At 48.7% G+C, this 19,983-nt stretch overlaps 1 protein-coding gene and 1 non-coding gene across 6 annotated transcripts in view; one reads left to right on the top strand and one right to left on the bottom strand.

The window, feature by feature from the left end:
• Nucleotides 1-766: 766 nt before the first annotated feature.
• Nucleotides 767-19,983, top strand: part of ABCC4 (ATP binding cassette subfamily C member 4) — a 216,277-nt gene continuing 197,060 nt past the window's right edge. For 2 of the 5 annotated variants that reach the window (XM_060079793.1, XM_060079790.1), the window contains exons 1-2: nucleotides 768-1,204; nucleotides 1,621-1,812. In XM_060079793.1, the coding sequence (XP_059935776.1) occupies nucleotides 1,131-1,204; nucleotides 1,621-1,812 (266 nt within the window). In that variant the 5' untranslated portion in view covers nucleotides 768-1,130. Of the gene's footprint in view, nucleotides 1,205-1,620; nucleotides 1,813-19,983 lie in introns of all 5 variants that reach the window. The other 3 variants (XM_060079794.1, XM_060079792.1, XM_060079791.1) reach the window with 2 other exon arrangements.
• Nucleotides 17,280-17,352, bottom strand: TRNAK-CUU (transfer RNA lysine (anticodon CUU)). Its single transcript has one exon. It is a non-coding gene; the product is annotated as a tRNA-Lys (tRNA).

The following is a 19,983-nucleotide window of genomic DNA, read 5'->3' as shown; positions in this document are numbered from 1 at the left end:
CGCTTGAGTCCAAATCAGAATTCATCATTTATTGATTTTTAAGATCTTGGTCAAGTTCCGTCCTTAAGCCTCATCTTTTTCACCTGTGAAATAGGGATAATAACGCCTTCTTAAATAGGACATTGTTAGAGTTAAAAGTGAGATCAGATCCCCAGCAATTCGAACAACCGTGTTTTGTAAACATATGTCACTGTTACTCCACTAGGATCTGAGCACATGACAAAAGAAATCATAAGGCAGTCTCTCTCTCCCCATATTCCCCTTTCCTCATCTAAGAGGGCAGCAAAAAGCTCACAGAGGTCCCTCGCACAGTGCAGCACTGTGAGATGCTAAAAGCCTGTCCCCAGTGGCAACATGCAGTCATCTTCCCAAATCATTTGAGTTCTAGCCCTATGTTACTTTTCTCTAGCTCTTGCAGCTCTTACGAACATAATCTGTGCTAAACCCTGCTGTTGTCCGTGGTCAAATGCTCGGCCGCAGGTTGGAGACCCTCCCCCAGGACTCTAGTTTGGTCAGGATGTGGGCAGGGGGCCCAGAGGGCAGACTGCTAACGCCTTCTGCCCGCTTTCTCCCGGCGTTCGGAAAGCGGCTGCCGAGGGGGCGTTTCTGAGCAGCAGAGGCGGGCAGATATGGCGCCTCCCCTCTCCACCTTCTGGGTGGGTGCCTGGGCTGGGAGCAAGAACTACGGCAGAGTTTGCAGCCAGGTGCCAGCACGTGGCCGCCTAGGCGCGGAGCCCGGTGTTCCCTGCGCTCGGCCTACCCGCCTCCATCCAAAGGCGCCGGCGGCCTTGCCTCACACCTTCGCCAGGCTCCCTACTGCGTCCGCGCGGCCAACCTTTTGTGCCGCCGCCCCCGCACGCGGCCTGTAGCTCTAGGCTCCCAGGGAGCCGGCAGCAGCGCGTTGCCGGCTTCCTCCAGGCGGCCCCGGGAGGCGGCGCGGCCTGGGGGGCGGGGACCCGGAGGGCCACAAGCGCTCCGCTCCCGGAAGCGAGTGGTTCTCTGGCTCCCGGAGCGCGGATCCGCGCGGCAGCCTGAGGTCCAGCATCCCAGCCGACGCCTCCAGGAGCAGCGGGAGCGGCGCCCACGCCGGAGCAGCGCCACCCCGGCCAGCGCCCGTCCTGGCCTGCAAGATGCTGCCGGTGTACCCGGAGGTGAAGCCCAACCCGCTGCAGGACGCGAACCTCTGCTCGCGCGTGTTGTTCTGGTGAGCGCCCCGCCTGAGCCGTGACACCCCTTGCCGCCGCGGGCCGGCGCCTGTCGCCTTTCAGGGGCAGGGCTCTGCGGCGAGCAAGCGCTTCCCGCTGGCGCCCAGGCCGCTGGGCGGCTTGCTGCCGGCGGGGCCGCCCCGCACTAGCCGCCTGGTACCCGCCTGCGCGCGGCGGCGGGGAAGAGGGCCGGTCATTGGGACCTGGAGGCGGCGGCGGCGCCGGGTGTCCCTGTCTTTCCGCTCGCTGCCCCGCCAGCTTCCAGTTCCCGGGAGCGGCGGGAGCAGGCGGCGGGGAGGCTGAGACCCGAGGCTGCCCGCGGGGAACCGGCCGCCCGCGGGAGGAGGGACTGCACCCTCCCCACCCCCCGACTCCACCTCTGAACTGCACCCTTGTTTCTTTTTTTCGTAAGCAGGCAGCTTATGAACAGCTTCCTTTATGTGATTAGTGCCCTGGACCAGTCGCCGTCTTCCAACAATGTGCCCACCTTTCACCGTACTCCTTATGTCTTCTGTGACGGCAGCGTTCCAACTCCTCCGGGCTCCCTCTGTGTCTGTGACCCTGTCTCCCTCCCTCCCTCTCTCCGTGTGCGTCTCTCAGTGTCCTGGTACGTAGTTAAGGCAAATTTCTAGTGGATTAAAAAACACTCTTAATTTGTATTTAATGAACGGGGGACACTATTCGAGAACACGTTTTGCTTTTGCCTGGGACTCACAGCCACGGCTGGAGTGTGTATTTGACCAGCCCTTTCCCTATTGGGAATCTTTACACTTCCACCTTTGAGGACCACTCTGGGGATGGGGTCCCTGAAGTCTGTGGGGTCTTATCCAGGTCTCTAGCCTTCCGAGAAGTGTTCTGTGGTCTTGGTGCAGGTGATCTGCCCAGGAGTCCTATGGTCTTGAAACCACTAAAAGAATCCTTAAGTTGAGAGGAAACACCAATGAAAAACGGCTCAGAGAGAAGCTCTTAACTGAAGTTTTCCATCTAGTAGCTGGGACTACTAACTTCAACCTCTGGACTTCAGTCACACTTGCTTGATGATTAGATCTTTTGTGTCAGGACCCTAACCCATTCATCTTTCCCATATATTCTATTTCCTGTTTTTAATGGGACAGCCTAGGGCATCCCCCGGGGATGGGAGCTCCTATGCTTGTTTTGATGGTGGTGTATTCAGTTTGTGTAGCTACGTCTCTTGGCCATTTGGTGGCCTTTCAGGCTCAAGAGGGGCCTAGAAGAAGAAACATGGGTGTGGTTACAGTAACTTCAGGCAGGGCAAGGAACTCTCCAAGCCCGTTCTGTTGGTGGACTTTGAAAATGTATGAGAATGGAAATGGGAAGGTGAGGACTTCTCACTGATTTTGGTAGGCACCCGTTTCCAGTTTTCCTACTGGAGGGCAAGGACCTATTATTATCTCTTATTTTACAGCTGAAGGCACTGAAGCAGAGAGTTTGAATAAGTTGTCTACCATCACGCAGCTAGTAAGTGGTGGAGAGGGGCCATAAACTAGGCAGTCTGTCTTCTAAGCCTGTGTTCCCTGTGTATGTAACTGCAGTTCTGAGCTGCTTCTGTCTGTATACTCGTTGGTAAACACACAGAGAAGGCGATTGCAAACACATCTTTGTTCTTGTTGGCAGGAGTTTCTCAAGGGAAGTTCTTAGCAGCTGTTGGAGGTCATGGTATGGGATACATCTCTATAAACAAGCTAAAGGGCGACTGTTCTCAAAGTATGGTACTCAGCATTCTCATCACCTGGGCATTTGTTAGAAATGCAAATTCCGCTGCACTCATTCTAGGCCAGTTCTGTAAAATTAGAAACTCTTGGGATGGGGTTTAAACAAGCACTCCAGGTGATTCTTTTTTTTTTAAACATCTTTATTGGAGTATAATTGCTTTACAATGGTGTGTTAGTTTCTGCTTTATAACAAAGTGAATCAGTTATACATATACATATGTTCCCATATCTCTTCCCTCTTGCATAAGCACTCCAGGTGATTCTGATGGAAGGTTGATGCTGGCTACAGCTTTAAGTCACTTCTCCCATTGGCATTGTTACTTCAGTATTAACTTTTAAAAAGGAGTCCAGGACTTCCCTGGCAGTCCAGTGGTTAAGACCCCGCTTTTCCACTGCAAGGGGCACGGGTTTGATCCCTGGTCCAGGAACTAAGATCCCGTATGCCACGCGGCCAAAGTAAGAAAGAAGGGGGGCGCAGGGTCCAGACTTTGCGAAGTTAGTTGTTGACCGTGATTGCCATCCTGTATTCAAAGTCTGAGGTACCTTAGTGATTTCCTTGTGTCCCCAACTTGGCTGCCACGGGAAAGCTGAAATGAGCCCAGCCAGGAAGTTCCGCCCAAAGAGAAGGCCCACCTTGTAGAGAAAAGTCAAGTTTTCATCTTCTCATTGGGTATGTGCTTCTTAAATTTCATCTGGGGTTTAGTGTTTCCACAGCACAGTCTGCGCACGTAGGATCTAAGGGGTCATACACTATGGCTATTGATAATTTTTGTGGATTTTAGAAAATAATATAAATTTTTCTATTTCTGTAAAATTTAAAACTATAGAGCAAGACGAAAAGAATAAGGATGGTTTCTATTAGCCAAGTACACTTGATGATATTTTGGTTGTTTCTTAGTCTTTCTCCTAGAAATCTTTATGCACACCTCGTGCCCACATTCATCTTTTCTATAAAAGGAAATAGTTTTGAATCCTGAACCCTTCTTAATTTTCTATGGTTAACATTTACTTACGGCATTAAATAAGCATGGTATTAAAACATGGTATTTAATTGCAGTTTATGCAGTCTTTCACTTTTGTCTAGCACAGTTATATTGCTAATTATGATGTGATATATATCCATGACCTTGTATTTTGGTGCATCTTTCCTTTTTCTATATTCTCAGAAGTAAAATAACCAGTGAAAGGCTACATTGTTTTCCATCAGGTTTGGGCCAATTTGCCCTCTTAATAGCTGTTTGTGAGCTCATTTCATTGTCAGCTTTGAGTACGTGAATTACATTTTTCTGGGTCTAAAGTTAAAAATAATATCAAACTCGTTTTTTCTGTTTGTTTGTTTGCTTTTTTTTTTTGGCTACGCCACGAGGCATGTGGGATCTTAGTTCCCCGACCAGCGATGGAACCCGCGCCCCCTGCATTGGAAGCGCGGAGCGTTAACCACTGGACCGCCAGGGAAGTCCCCCAATATCAAACAGTTTTAATTTGAATTTATTTGATTTGCAGAAATGGAACCTTTTTTTTGGTGTCTATTGACCATTTATTTTGTGTATTAATAGATTTTTTCCTATGAGGTATTTATATCTTTGAAATAACTTGTAATAGTGCTTATAATTTTCCAGATTCTCATTTCTCTTAATTTAGCTTAGAGGTTTTAAATTACATATCATTAAATATATCAAACTTTTCTTTTTGGTTTCTCCTGTTGCTTTTGTAATACCTTTTCTAAAACCCAGTATCATCTAAATCTCTGTAAGCATTTTACTTCTTGTTTCATTTCTAACAATAAAGCCAGCTAGAATTTCTCTTAGTGTTAGATATAAGATAGGCCCCATTTTTTTCTGAAACAATCCATCTTCCTATCGTGGTTTATTGAATGATTCCTGCTCATCCCCATTATTGGAAATAAGTGGCATAAATTATGAACCGTGTCCAGTCTGCTGAGACTCTTCCTGGTCCTGTTCCCGCTGTCCTGCACTGCAGGCCTCTGGGGTGTGCTCTGTACTTCTCTCCCACCCTCGTCCCAGAGGCCAGCAGTTTGGGGGGTAGTGCGGGACCTGTCCCCAGAGGTGAGGGTTGAACAGTGTCTTGGGCCAGATGCACTTGGCCCATCAGGCAGTGGTTAAATTGTAGCTCCCCCGACGCTGACCACGTCTCAGCTGGTGAACTGTCACCTTGCAAAGGGAGTGCTGTTGTGGAAACAGCCACTGGTGTCCAGAGAGACTCTCTGGAGACTCTTGTCAGAGAAGCTGATGAATGAAGGGGGATGTGAGCTGGCTGAGTGCTGAGATGTTTAGGGAGGTTGGTCCTGTTAGGCCCTCAGTAAATGCTGATCGTGAATGCACAGAAATGTGTAATTCCAAACTAGGATTCTTTGCACCATTTTCATACCACTACTTGTTAGAGTCTTGGTGCTCTTTGTCAGCAGTCAGAAATCCACATGTTGTCGATGCAGGCTGGGTGAGCTTTCCAGGGCTCTTTCTCTGACTTTGGTTTGTTCCCCTTTCTTAGGTGTTTAGTTTGATTCGTTTTGGCAATTTTATACAATAACCCCAGCACCATGGAAGATGAACACCCTAAAGGTGTATTAAAATTTACTACTAAGTCCTTACAGTGAAATGCACAGTGTAACAAATTTACGTTTACTTCCTATAGTATCTTCTTGATTTTTGGGGTCTTTATAGTCCTCATCTGCTCAGCCTGAGAGGTATCAACTAGTGTCCATTCAGATGTGTCACGTGGATAATTTGCCTTTCTGAGTCTTCCAGGGGTCCCCCAATGTGTTGACTCCCTTCCCTTTGTCGATGTCAGATATTTCTCCAGCAAATGTGGGTTTATTTGGGATCAGCAGAGAGTTGCAATTCAGGGTCTGCAGCCATGGTGAGCCATGTGTACGTCTCCAAAGGGCAGGGGAAGGAGAACTCTTATAGAGGGGAAAAGAGTTGTGAGGGCTGTTGTCGTAAGCAGAGTCCATGGCTTTTCTTTCTCCTTTTTTAAAAAATAAATTTATTTATTTTGGCTGCTTTGGGTCTTTGTTGCTGTGGGCGGGCTTTCTCTAGTTGCGGCGAGTGGGGGCTACTCTTCGTTGTGGCGCAGGCTTCTCATTGCGGTGGCTTCCCTTGTTGCGGAGTACGGGCTCTAGGCACGCGGACTTCACTGGTTGCAGCACGTGGGCTCAGTAGTTGTGGCTCGCGGGCTCTAGAGCACAGGTTCAGTAGTTGTGACACACGGGCTTAGTTGTTCCGTGGCATGTGGGATCTTCCTGGACCGGGGCTTGAACCCGTGTCCCCTGTGTTGGCAGGCGGATTCTTAACCACCGTGCCACCAGGAAGCCCCACAGCTTTTCATTGCCTGAGTCCTTGGCAGGAAAGGAGTCTGTCTGCTTGCCTTTGGGCTCTGATAGTTTTGCAGGCGTGAGAGCTCCCCCTCCTGGTCTCCCAACTATTTAATTGACGTTTCTGTTTGTTAATTTTTTTTACCCTTCCCTGTCTGTCCCCCAGGCTATGTCTGCTACGTGGGGTGTGGAACACCTTCATCCTAAATCTTGCCTGTAACTTTTTGATGGATCCAGGGAACCCTGTCCCTCTTACCATGAGGCTGTTTCCATGGGTTTCCTCTTTGTGTGAGATAAGCCCTTGTAAGTGTTTTCTGTGTTTCTGTGTCCACCATGGATAAAATGAAGGTGAATACCTGTAATGCAGTGGGAAGGTCTGGACTTAGGTTTGGATGGACTCGGGTCTTATCTTCGGCCCTGAAGTTCTATGTAGCTACATGCAAGTGAATCTCAGCCTCCCATGGCTTAAAATTGGGAGGCTGGAGATAATCCTAATGCATCTGACCCAGTCCAGAGTTATGGCCTCAGGTTGTTGGGGCCAGGGGATGCCTGAAGACAGGAAGGTAACTTTTAGGTCCGTTCAAAGATTATTCCTTTTAAGATCTCTTTATGTTAGGTAAATACCTACTGATAACTGAAAATGGCAGGGGGTAAACTGAATACTTCAGCTGTTAACTCATGTTTTCCCATTTTCAGCAGTATTTTCTGATGTGCTGTTAAAAATGCAGATGTAGGGCTCTTTCCCTCCCTGCCTCAAGGTATTCTGATTCTGGTAGGTGTGGAAGGGACCTGCATTTTAAGTTTATTCACAGCACTTAAATGCAGTTAGTCCTCAGAGATGGAACCATTTAGATAAAAATACACATAACCACTAACACCTATTGAATGCTTCCTCTGGGCTCAGAATCTTGCTCATTGTTTTTACTTTTTAAAAAATTTTATTTATTTATTTTTGGCTGCATTGGGTCTTCGTTGCTGCCCGCTGGCTTGCTCTTCCTTTCAGTGCGTGGGCTTCTCATTGCGGTAGCTTCTATTATTGCAGAGCCCGGGCTCTAGGCACATGAGCTTCAGTAGCTGTGGCACAGGCTCAGTAGTTGTGGCGCACGGGCTTAGTTGCTCTGTGGCATGTGGCATCTTCCCGGACCAGGGATTGAACCTGCGTCCCCTGCATTAGCAGGTGGACTCTTAACCACTGCGCCACCAGGGAAGTCCCTGTTTTTATTTTTAATGTCTCATTTAACCCTCAGACATTCCTATAAGTCAGTGATGCAGGCATCCTATGAATGAGGAAATCCAGGTCCAGAGAGGAGCCTCATAGCTGGGAGGTCTGAAGGCCCCAGCTGGGCCTCCACCCACATCCCCAGGACACCCCGGAGGCTGGCAGTGCTCATTGTCCTGTCAGCCTGGCTTTAGCTCCCACAGGTTGGGTGAATAATAAATGAATATGCTGACAGTTAAAACTCATGTTAGTGACTGAATATGCTGTTTACATAGGCATGCATCTGGAGCATGTTTTCCTATGTTCTGTTTGTTATGTTGCTGCCTGAATTGCTGACTGGGTTGTTGGCATCCTTATTCCTCCAGCTCTGAAGGCATCAACCTGTCAGTTCCCCTTGACTTCTTCAGCCTCATTTGCTGGCATCAGATACTGTTGATTCAACTTTAGACATGCCTTTGGAGTCATTCATTCATTCATTCATTCATTCTGCAGCTGTTTCCTGAGTGTGGATGTGTGGAATTCACAGGACAGGGGGCCACAGAGATGCCACCCTTCTGGAACTTGTGTCCCTCCCTGTCCCGTTCCGTCCTCACCCAACAGTCTTGGCTTCACGTCTCCCCCACGGGTCCTCCTGCTACCATTCTTTCCCCTAAAACAAATCCATGCCATCCCCCTGCTTAAAAATCTCCTTCCTCCTGCTCTCAAGAGTAATTCTTGGACTTCCCTGATGGTGCAGTGGTTAAGAATCTGCCTGCCAATGCAGGGGACACGGGTTTGAGCCCTGGTCCGGGAAGATTCCGCATGCTACGGAGCAACTAAGCCCGTGCGCCACAACTACTGAGCCTGTACTCTAGAGCCCGTGAGCCACAACTACTGAAGCCCGTGTGCCACAACTACTGAAGCCTGCGCGCCTAGAGCCTGTGCTCTGCAACAAGAGAAGCCACCACAATGAGAAGCCTGCGCCCCGCAACAAAGAGTAGCCCCCGCTCCCTGCAACTAGAGAAAGCCCGCGTGCAGCAACGAAGACCCAATGCAGCCAAAAATTAAATAAATGAATAAATAAATACATTTATTAAAAAAAAAAAGAGTAAATAAATCTTTAGCATGGCCTTCAAGGATCCTTCAGAATCTCGTTTCTGAGCCTCATCGCTCCTCATTTCTTACACAGCTGGACTTGTCTGATGAGTTGAGGCCAACCTTACAGCTGTCCTGCCTTTGCAGGGCCATCAGCGCCAGGCCTGGGCTCCTGCCTGCTGAAAGGCAGCTGCCGCTGAGCGAGCCGTTGCGTTACCGGGGCTGTGGGAATAAATGCGGGACAGCAGCCCGATGCCCATGTTGTTCTCCCAGCACCACTGCCAGAGGCCCATTTATACAACACTGAGTCCTCATCCAGGTCGGGTTCGGTGGAGCAGTGCCCCATCTGAAGCCAGATTGCCTGGGTATAGATCTGACCTCTGCAACTTACCTGACCATCGTACACACCTCACAGGGTTGTGGAGAGCATTAAATGAACCAAACGCTGGTGAAACATTTAGAACAGTGTCTGGCAGAGAGCAAGCAGTAAACAAATATGAAAAGATAGCCATGCCACCTTCTTGTTAGCGGTTGGAAGCTAACTTTTTCGTTTGTAAGTTGACACGGTCTATTTCCCAGATGGTGTGTGCTGCAGGAGGGTGTGAAGGAGGTGTGTACTGACGGATGCAGGGTTTTGAGGAGCGGTTGGACGGGGGAGGAGGGGAATTGTCCCAGGCAGGAGACGGGCGCACGCGGGACACAGAATTCTGCAGAAGGTGGTAGTTTGTCCTGAGAATAGAAAGAAGTGTGTGGGTGCCCCCCTCTCCCGTCTGGTGGTGTTTGCGGTTCTTCAAGGTCACACCCCTCCCCTGTTTCATCCCTGACGGCTTGCAGACTTCTCTGATCCTTTCCCCTCGCCTTGTTCTCCTGACGGACATCTGTAGCCCGTCTGTGGTTTCTGACTTCGCTTCTTATTCCATTTCCTGGTTTCTTGGCCACTTATGTGCTGATCTCTTCATGTGGCTAGTCCCCAGCTGGTCTTTTCCCGAAACCAGCTCCTGTCTGCCCTCCTTCCAATGTTATGAGATCAGAGGGTTGGAAGGGAGAGAGCTTCTAGTCCATACTGAATACAGGAATCTCTTCCAGACATTGTGCAGTGGGGAAATTTACTGCTCTTATGTCTTCATATTAAAATAACAGAGTATGGTGTATTGAGCCAGTTTTCTTTCTGACCAATTTGTACCCATCTGTGTCTCCTTTTATGTTTTTTGGTCAACGCAGGAATTGGACTCCCCATCTTCGTATGGGGGCCTTCTGGTATTCGGAGATGGGCTTTACGGACCCATTAAATCTTTTCAGAGAGCTGTCTCCAGTTTCCATGCTGCCTTTTTTTAAAAAAATTAATTTAATTAATTTATCTCTGCCTGCGTTGGGTCTTCGTTGCTGCACGCAGGCTTTCTCTAGTTGTGACGAGTGGGGTCTACTCTTCGTTGCGGCGCGCGGGCTTCTCACTGTGGTGGCTTCTCTTGTTGTGGAGTACGGGCTCTAGGAGCGCGGGCTTCAGTAGTTGTGGCACACGGGCTTTAGTAGTTGTGGCTCGCAGGCTCTAGAGTGCAGGCTCAGTAGTTGTGGCGCATGGACTTAGTTGATCCACGGCATGTGGGATCTTCCCGGACCAGGGCTCAAACCCCTGTCTCCTGCATTGCCAGGTGGATTCTTAACCACTGTGCCACCAGGGAAGCCCCCATGCTGCCTTTTTAAGTGGCAGGGTTTTCAGGCCCTCTTCCATCTGGTTGAACTGAATGCTCTTTACTAAGGTTTCTTTTTAAAATAAATTTATTTATTTATTTATCTATCTTTGGCTGCATTGGGTCTTCGTTGCTGTGTGCGGGCTTTCTCTGGTTGTGGCGAGCGGGGGCTACTCTTTGTTGTGGTGTGCGGGCTTCTCACTGTGGTGGCTTCTCTTGTTGTGGAGCATGGGCTCTAGGTGTGCGGGCTTCCCTAGTTGTGGCACGTGGGCTCAGTAGTTGTGACTCATGGGCTCCAGAGCGCAGGCTCAGTAGTTGTGGAGCACGGGCTTAGTTGCTCCGCCGCATGTGGGATCTTCCCGGACCAGGGCTCGAACCCGTGTCCCCTGCATTGGCAGGCGGATTCTTAACGACTGCGCCACCAGGGAAGCCCCTGAATGCTCTTTAGTATCAACATCTTTATTCTCATGTGGCATCTGGAACTGGACAGGTTTGATCTGATCAGAGGTAGTGTTTTAACTAATTACTTAGACAATATAACAAATAATTTGCGTGCTTGATGTGTTCCAGGTTATGTTCTAGACCACGTGTTGGCAAACTATGACCCACAGGTCAAGTCCAGCTGTCTGCTTTTGTAAATGAAGTTTTATTGAAACACAGCAATGCTCATTCATGAGCATGAATGTTGCAACAGATGCGAAGTTGCAACAGAGACTGTGACCTGCAAAGCCTAAAAGGTTTATGATCTAGCTCTTTACAGAAAATGTTTGCTGCCCTGTTCTAGATGTTTGGGATATAGTAGTGAGCAAAAGAGGTAACAGTCCCTGCCTTCATGTAACTTAAGCTCTAGAAAAGGTGAATAAGTAACATACAGTATGTCAGATGGTTATGAGTGCTGAGAAGAGAGAATGATAAGGCGGGGAAAGGGATCAGGAGTGTGTGTGGGGATGGGAGGTGACAGTTTTAGGGGGGCCAGGGGGAGCTTCACAGAGAAGACAACACTCCAGAGAGATGACCTGGAGGAGGCGATGGAGTGAGCTGTGCACATTCGGGGGAAGGACAAGTGTAAGACAAGAGATGATGGGGACTCCGTTGGCCGTTGGAGGACTTGGGCCTTACTCTGCGTGGATGGAGTCTACTGAAAAGTTTTGAGAAGAGGTGTGACATGATTTGCTCAGGATTTAGTAAGATCACTTCTGGCAGCTGTACTGGAAGTCGACTAAGGAAAGTTATGGGCAGAAATGGGGAGACTGGCAGGAGCTTTCACAGTAGTTCAGGCCAGAGATGATAGTGGCTTTGACCAGGATGGAAGGAGTGGCAGTGGTGAGTAGCTGGGTTCACGGAAGAGCTTATTTAAAGGTGGAGCTGTGGGAGACCTGGTTGGCTTTGATGGTGGGACTTGAGCGGAAGTGACTTTCAAGGTTACCTCTGTGGATTTGGCCCGAGCACCTGCAAGGATGGAGTCACCATTAAATGAAATGCTGAAGCATGCAAGAGGAATGGGTTGGAGAAGACCAGGAGTTTGAGATGCCTGGTACACGTGGGAGAGGTTGAGCAGGTCATGAGTCAAGGGCTCACAGAAGAGGTCTGAGCTGGAGATAAAATTTGGGCGTCATCAGCAACGCATACAGTCGAGATGTATTGGACCCATGGTCAACTGACTTCACAGTGCATCCCCATACAAATGTCTATTTTATCTGGTTTTAAGTTCATTTATTTTGTTGATGTCAGAGTTCAACGTCTCATTGTTGCCTGTAGAAAGTGCTTTGAAAACTTTTGTTGTCTTTACTTGAGAAAGGACAGGTCCTGGGACTGTCCTCCAGGTTATGGCCAATCTGCTAATGAACACCGTGGGCAGTGGGTGAACTTGACACAGGTATCAGGAGAGGTCGGGAGTTCAGAGGTCTCTTATCTACTGGGTAGTTGTTCTGAAACCCTACAAAGAGAACACTTGAGGTTAGTTTGACATGATTTCCTCTTAATGATTGCAGGCTGGCTCTTGGTGCTGCCTTTCCTAAATATACTTGGAAATTACCTTCTTCAAACAATTGTTGGCATGTATTATCTGTTAAACTGGCTAGCTCTTAATTTTATCTTAAGTTCCTGCTATTGAGTGTACAGCAGTTTCAGCCCTCAGTATGACTGAATCACCTGGGCAGCCCTAAAAGTTGAATGCCTGGTCCCTCCCGTTAGGCCAATTTGAATCATCATCTCAGGGCCTGGAACCCAGGTATCAATATTTTTAAAAGGTTCCCTACAAGTTTCTGATGGACAAAGAAGACCAAGAACCCCTGATTAAAAGCAGTTTCCAAAGGTCAGACATTATTCTGTGCAAATTTTCGTTTTTGTGGCTGGGGCTTCTGGTCTGCCCTCACCTGCACCCCCTTTTCTAAGTTCCTCTCAAAGCGGGAGAACAACTGGCTTGTTCATCCCTGTGGGACTCAGCAAGGTGTTGTGGAGGAAGAGAGCTTCCTATGGGTGGGGATCTTAGATATACTTGGTCCTTGGGTCCTTGTAGTAAACGCTTGTTGAACCTGGTTTGGTCCTCATCTCGCCAAAGCAGGACATTGAGGAGCTCAGAGTTGAGTCAGGATGACACATTCCAGAGAATGAGCTATGGCATCTGTGTCGCTGTGTTTATTTCCTCACCCTGGGCAGACAAGAATGCCTGGATTGATTGAGCCTACAAGGGTAATGGAGTGGAAATCTCACACTTGTCAACAAAAAGCTCATGAGTGTAAAATTGCTCACCCAATAAATTGCTTTTATTTGCAGACCCTTATTGGTGTGTTTTGTTGGTCAGGATGTGACTGAGATTAGGTGATAAACCCAGTTGGCTACTTCTTTTTTTTTTTTTTTTTTTTTTTTTGCGGTATGCGGGCCTCTCACTGTTGTGGCCTCCCCCGTTGCGGAGCACAGGCTCCGGACGCGCAGGCTCAGCGGCCATGGCTCACGGGCCCAGCCGCTCCGCGGCATATGGGATCCTCCCAGACCGGGGCACGAACCCGTATCCCCTGCATCGGCAGGCGGACTCTCAACCACTTGCGCCACCAGGGAGGCCCAACTTCTTTTAACTTCTATTGAAGGGATTCTTCAACTAGGCAGTGTGCACTCTTCTCTCTCTCTGTAAATATAGAAGGGTGTCTGTCCTGGTTTTTTTGGCTGCATTTGGTCTTCCTTGCTGCACGCGGGCTTTCTCTAGCTGTGGCGAGTGGGGGCTGCTCTTCGTTGTGGTGCACGGGCTTCTCGTTGTCGTGGGTTCTCTTGTTGCGGAGCACGGGCTCTAAGAGTGTGGGCTTCAGTAGTTGTGGCACGTGGGCTCAGTAGTTGTGGCACGTGGGCTCAGTAGTTGTGGCTTGCGGGCTCTAGAGCACAGGCTCAGTAGTTGTGGCGCACGGACTTAGTTGCTCTGCGGCATGTGGGATCTTCCCCGGGCCCGGGTTCGAACCCGTGTCCCCTGCATTGGGAGGCAGATTCTTAACCACTGCATCACCAGGGAAGTCCTATCATGTCTTTTTATTGCTTTAAATGATCAAGTGTTATTTAAGTCTTTATTCATTTGTGACTTAAAAAAGAAAAAAACTATATTGTTAGCTCTTCAAGGGCAGAGAGACTAGTGTCTTTGGCATCTCTCAGTGCCTAGCTGAGCATCTTGCCCTTAATAGGTTTATTCAGTGATTGTAAATTACTTTAGTCTTAATCTGAGTTTTTCTAACTTGGAGTTGCTGACACCTCCGTCTTAGATCGGAGCAAGCTGAGTATAAGGAGAGAGCATCAGACTGGAGCCAGGGGTCCTAGTCTGGGATCTTACTAGCTGTGTGACCTTAGGCAAAACACTTAACCACTCTGGGCTTTGGTACCCTCTTCTAGAAGCTGGCAAAATTAAACCTACTCACAATGTGTTCTAAAAATTAGATTTTAGATTTAGTACAATGAACGAATAAAGTTCCATATACTTATTTTTCTCCCCCACTTCCAATCAAGCAGGGCAAGGCAGCAGGGAAGTAATGTGGGAAGTAGTGCAGTGTATAATATCCATCTGCTGAATGGAGAAGTGACCCGTTAGTAACTGTCCCGCAGAAATTAAGATATATGAAAAAAAGCAACAAAGGGGAATGTACTTTATACTCAGAACTGGGCTGCTGTCTGTGGAAGCACTTTGAAAATTATAAGGTGGTGTTGCTACATCTGCCAGAAGTCTTCTTGAAAGCAATTTCTCAGCAGAGCAATGTGGCCAGGACTGCCCAAGTCAACTTTTGGCAGCTTCCCTCTTTCATTAGCAGCGCCAGTGCCTTGATCTTGGACTTCTGGCTGGCAAAGCTGTGAGAGAATAAATTTCTCTTGTCTAAGTCACCCTGTGTGTGGTACTTTGTTAGCCTGAGCACATGAGCAGCTCCTGTTTCCCATGGAGGGCTTGGTTGGAGTTAGTGCTACTGGTCACTGATCAGAGCTGCTTTGTGTTGTGGTAGTTTGTCCCGTTAGACTGGACTCACCAAGGATTCTGACCCCACAAGCCTTACCCGCTACTCCATCTGCTTATTATAGACCTGCCCTCACATATTTTTTTGAGTTGAATTCAGGTATAATTCCTACGTCTTCAAACATACATGTAGCCGATCTTCATAAACCCTTCGAGTGCTGTACTTGGGAGGGGAGAGTGCATTCTGTCCCTGGACAGGCAGGCTGGGCATTGCAAGTATAACTTACTGCTCTAGAAATTAGAGTACTCATTGTTGCTGTTCGTGTCCCCAGCACGAGGTGGGGACATCTTTGGCATAAGGCTATCCAGTGTAAGCCCTTCTGTTCTTTCAGGCTATGAGGTAACTCAGACTCATGCTCTAAACTTTCTCTTTTTCATCTACATGACAGTTTCCCAAATTATTTTGCTTTTGGGAAAACCCCATACAAGTCCCTAATGTATCTGATATTAATAGTCGAAAAAAGATGGCTCTACTGTTCTCAGGCAAACTCAAAATCCTTTCTTCTCCCCCCTTAGAATATGATGTAGTCCTAGTTTTTCCTCCAACAAATATTTTAAAGAGAAGAGTAGTCCCTTTGAGGAAGCCAAATTAGGATTCCTCTTCTCCCTCCCTCCTCCCTCTCTCTGTCCTCCCTCTCTCTCTCTTTTTTTTTTTTTTTCTGGTACGCGGGCCTCTCACTGTTGTGGCCTCTCCCGTTGCGGAGCACAGGCTCAGCGGCCATGGCTCACGGGCCCAGCCGCTCCGTGGCATGTGGGATCCTCCCGGACCGGGGCACGAACCCGCGTCCCCTGCATCGGCACGCGGACTCTCAACCACTGCGCCACCAGGCAAGCCCTCCCTTCCTCTCTTGAGCGGATTTTGGTCAGCTCTGCTAGGAGCCACTCAGAAAGTCAACTGAAGTCTTTTGAAGGGAAATTCCAGCCCCTTCATGGGGAGGGATTCCTTATAAGGGGGAGACACATTTTCTAAGAAACCCTTCCAGGAAGGATGAGGCGCAGCAGGAAGGAATCCCACAGAGCAGCCAAGTCAAACACAGAGAGGGCATTAGCTGCCTTTGATTTCTGGGAACTGGCCTGTTTATTTAGGGCAGAGCAAAGTGAGTAAGGAGCAGCTACCGCTGAATGCGGGTTGTGCAAAAGGTGGTATACGGGGCGGGGGAGGGCTGTGTTGGAGAGATGGAACTCAGCCTGCCAACTGCAGGTGACCCCGAGGCCGGCTGACCCAGCTGACTCTCTGGGAAAGTCTGATAACTGAGAAGCTGGTGACAGGCGAACAGGGGAGGCCCAGGCAGGTTGAAGAACACGCTGCGCAGGGTCACGCAGACGCGAGCCGCTGTGGTTTAAGCCACTGTGCGGTGTCCTCCGTCTCGCATGTTTAGGCTGAGTTCCTGGCAAGGATTTCAAGGCCCTAAGAGGTGCACATGAGCACCGCTGCAGCGCCCCGTGTGTGGAAGGACCCACGGCGCCGAGCGTGCTGGAGACTGTGGACCTGAGTGAGGCCGCCGAGTCCTGCCTTCCAGGGGGCAGGAAGCACGCAGCGCCGCCGCTGGCCGGAGGTCTTAACTCCACGCTTCCGGCCGCTTCTATGCTCCCTCCCGCGGGTCTTTTTCTGCCTCCTGGTCCTGCCTTCTCCGGTGTTCTCTGCTTTATTTTTCTCTCTGCCCCCCTCCCCTCCGTCCTCAGAAAGTTGGCCCCGTCTACTGAGTTCCACGAAAATCCATGTGCAGTGACGCTGGGTGATCTTTGAAGGTGTGGACTGCGGGTTACCAGGGGACCTCGCCCCGCCCGCCCGCATCCCCCTCTCAGCTGCCCTCGCAAGAGGCAGTGTCTCCTCGCATCCTCGGCACAGCCACTCTGAGCACTCCAGGACCCGCGGGGGCTTTGCGGGGTACTTTCCGACCTTAAGCAAATTCCGGTAATGCCAGGTGCGATGCTGCCGCAACCGCGGTTAACGTTTGTAAAAGCCCGGCCGAGGGCAGCCACGTTCTTTGCCTCCAGCTGAGGAAACCGAGGTGCGGAGAGGTTAAACAATTTTGTGCCCAAAGCAACACAACTTTGTAAACGGGGAGGGGGTGGTATTGTCTCAGTTTCAGATGTTGCAAGTCCGGTGCCAGAGGTCTTTGGAAGGCAGAGCAGGAAGACTGACACTGAGCTTCAGGAGCTGCTGTGATCTCAGACTAGAACCAGGTGGTGCTTGGAAAACTACATTTTATCTCAGTTTGTGCAGAAATTCTCTTTAAATCCCTTAAGAAGTGCACCTCCAAAAGCATATCTCACTACAAATGGCGGCTTCTTTGCTAGGTTTAGCAATTTGGTGTTTATGTCCAAATCCAATCTTTATTTCTTAAGTATCCCCTGATTCCCGATGGACTTTTTAGTATTTGGCTTGATTATAGACAAAAGGGTTTGTGCTCTTCATATCCTGGTCTTCTGACAGGCCAGGATCCTAGTGTTGTTGCGCTTGCATTTTTTATTTTGTTTTTGTTTTAAATTTTGTTTATTTATTTATTTTATATTTTGGCCGGGTGACGCAGCTTCTGGGATCTTAGTTCCCTGACCAGGGATTGAACCCAGGCCCTCGGCAGTAAGCGTGCAGAGTCCTAACCACTGGACCACCAAGGAATTCCTTCATCTTTTTATTTTGGAAGGAAATGATTTGGTCCAGCAGCCTCCCTCCTGCTCTTCCGCCCAAAAAAGGGGAAACAAACATACCTTGATTTGATACAAAATCAGATTAATAGTAAAATTTTTGATTGCCTGAGGTTCTAAGTTTTTTTTTTTGTTTTTTTTTTTTGTTTTTTTTTTTTGCGGTACGCCGGCCTCTCACTGTTGTGACCTCTCCCGTTGTGGAGCGCAGGCTCCGGATGCACAGGCTGAGCGGCCATGGCTCACAGGCCCAGCCGCTCCGCGGCATGTGGGATCTTCCCGGACCGGGGCACGAACCCGTGTCCCCTGCATTGGCAGGCGGACTCTCAACCACTGTGCCGCCAGCGAAGCCCTGTTCTAAGTATTTTTTTTTGAATTTTATTTATTTATTTTATACAGCAGATTCTTCTTAGTTACCTAATTTATACTTAATAGTGTATATATGTCAATCCCAACCTCCCAATTCATCCTACCACCCCCGCTGCCCTACCCCACTTTCCCCCCTTGGTGTCCATACATTTGTTCTCTACATCTGTGTCTCTATTTCTGCCTTGCAAACCGGTTCATCTGTACCATTTTTCTAGATGCCACATATATGCGTTAACATACGATATTTGTTTTTCTCTTTCTGACTTACTTCACTCTGTGTGACAGACTCTAGATCCATCCACGTCTCTACAAGTGACCCAATTTCGTTCTTCTTTTATGGCTGAGTAATATTCCATTGTATATATGTACCACAAATTCTTTATCCGTTCATCTGTTGATGGGCATTTAGGTTGCTTGCATGACCTGGCTATTGTAAACAGTGCTGCAATGAACATTGGGGTGCATGTGTCTTTTTTTTTTTTTTTTTTTTGCGGTACGCGGGCCTCTCACTGCTGTGGCCTCTCCCGTTGCGGAGCACAGGCTCCGGTTGCGCAGGCTCAGCGGCTCAGCGGCCATGGATCTTCCCGGACCGGGGCATGAACCCGTGTCCCCTGCATAGGCAGGCGGACTCTAAACCACTGTGCCACCAGGGAAGCCCGCATGTGTCTTTTTGAATTGTGGTTTTCTCTGGGTATATGCCCAGTAGTGGGATTGCTGGGTCATATGGTAATTCTATTTTTAGTTTTTTAAGGAACCTCCGTACTGTTCTCCATAGTGGCTGTATCTGTTTACATTCCCACCAACAGTGCAGGAGGGTTCCCTTTTCTCTACACCCTCTTCAGCATTTGCTGTTAGTAGGTTTTCTGATGATGGCCATTCTGACCGGTGTGAGGTGATACCTCATTCTAGTTTTAATTTGCATTTCTCTAATAATTAGAGATGTTGAGCAGCTTTTCATGTGCCTCTTGGCCATCTGTATGGCTTCTTTGGAGAAATGTCTATTTAGGTCTTATGCCCATTTTTGGATTGGGTTGTTTGTTTTTTTAATATTGAGCTGCATGAGCTGTTTATATATTTTGGAGATTAATCCTTCGTCCGTTGATTCGTTTGCAAATATTTTCTCCCATTCTGAGGGTTGTCTTTTCATCTTTTTTTTTTTTTTTTTTTTTTTTTTTGCGGTACGCGGGCCTCTCACTGTTGTGGCCTCTCCCGTTGCGGAGCACAGGCTCCGGACGCGCAGGCTCAGCGGCCATGGCTCATGGGCCCAGCTGCTCCGCGGCATGTGGGATCTTCCCGGACCGGGGCACGAACCCGCATCCCCTGCATCGGCAGGCGGACTCTCAACCACCGCGCCACCAGGGAAGCCCTGGACCTGTGTTTTAATTTGATGATCGTCCTTCTTCCCTTCCCGAACGTGAGCTCCATAAAAAGACTGTATCTGAGGTCTAGAACGTAGAAAAGTGCCTGTTACACGATGGGTGCTTAAGCGTTAATTCAAATTAATGGTATAATTCCGGTTTCCCTATAGTCCTGTAGTTGAGATTCCTGGTGAAAAAAGTGAGTTTGTGTGTTGCATCCTTTTTATTAATAAAGGGGTTATTCATATGCTGTGGTTTGGGGGCTGCTTCCCTGGGGATTGAGGGAGGAAGATCCCATTTGGCTCTGGCCTCTTTGGAGGGAGAAAGAGGGAGCGGCCCTTCCTCTGCTCTTGGCTTACACAGCAGGGTCCTGGGGCCCTTTCACTGTTCTTAACCCTTTGTGGGGTGTGCGGTGGTCTCTCTTACCTCTGTCACCCCATCCTTCTGATGAAGTGCAGGTGACCTCCATGAGGGGCGGGGAGTAGAGAGGCTTGTGAGAGGGAATCAGATTCCCTTGAAAATGGCATTCAGATCACAGGGGCTGGTTTAGGGCTGTGGGGAAACAGGCCAGCCTGGAGCCAAGGTGACAGGCCATCTTAAAGTGTCTCCTACAAAGCATTCTCTTTGCTCACAAAGCCTGTTTGTGTTGTTTTCAGTTGCTTTTTTCCCGCCTCTGCAAGCTTATAGGAAATATATATATTTTTAAAGCAAATGGGAGAAGGTACCAAAATTATTAAGGAAGCTGTTTTAGCCTGTCCTAGGATTCGCTAGGGAGCTTCGTCTCTCTCAACTTACTTCGTATCAAATAAGCCCTTTAACAGACCACGTACAGGGGCTTTTCAGAAGATGTTTTTGTTCTTTCTGAATATGCAGCTATTCA

Source organism: Mesoplodon densirostris, chromosome 17 (assembly GCF_025265405.1).
Source record: "Mesoplodon densirostris isolate mMesDen1 chromosome 17, mMesDen1 primary haplotype, whole genome shotgun sequence".
Classification (NCBI taxonomy): domain Eukaryota; kingdom Metazoa; phylum Chordata; class Mammalia; order Artiodactyla; family Ziphiidae; genus Mesoplodon; species Mesoplodon densirostris.
This window is presented reverse-complemented; position numbering and strand designations above follow the sequence as displayed.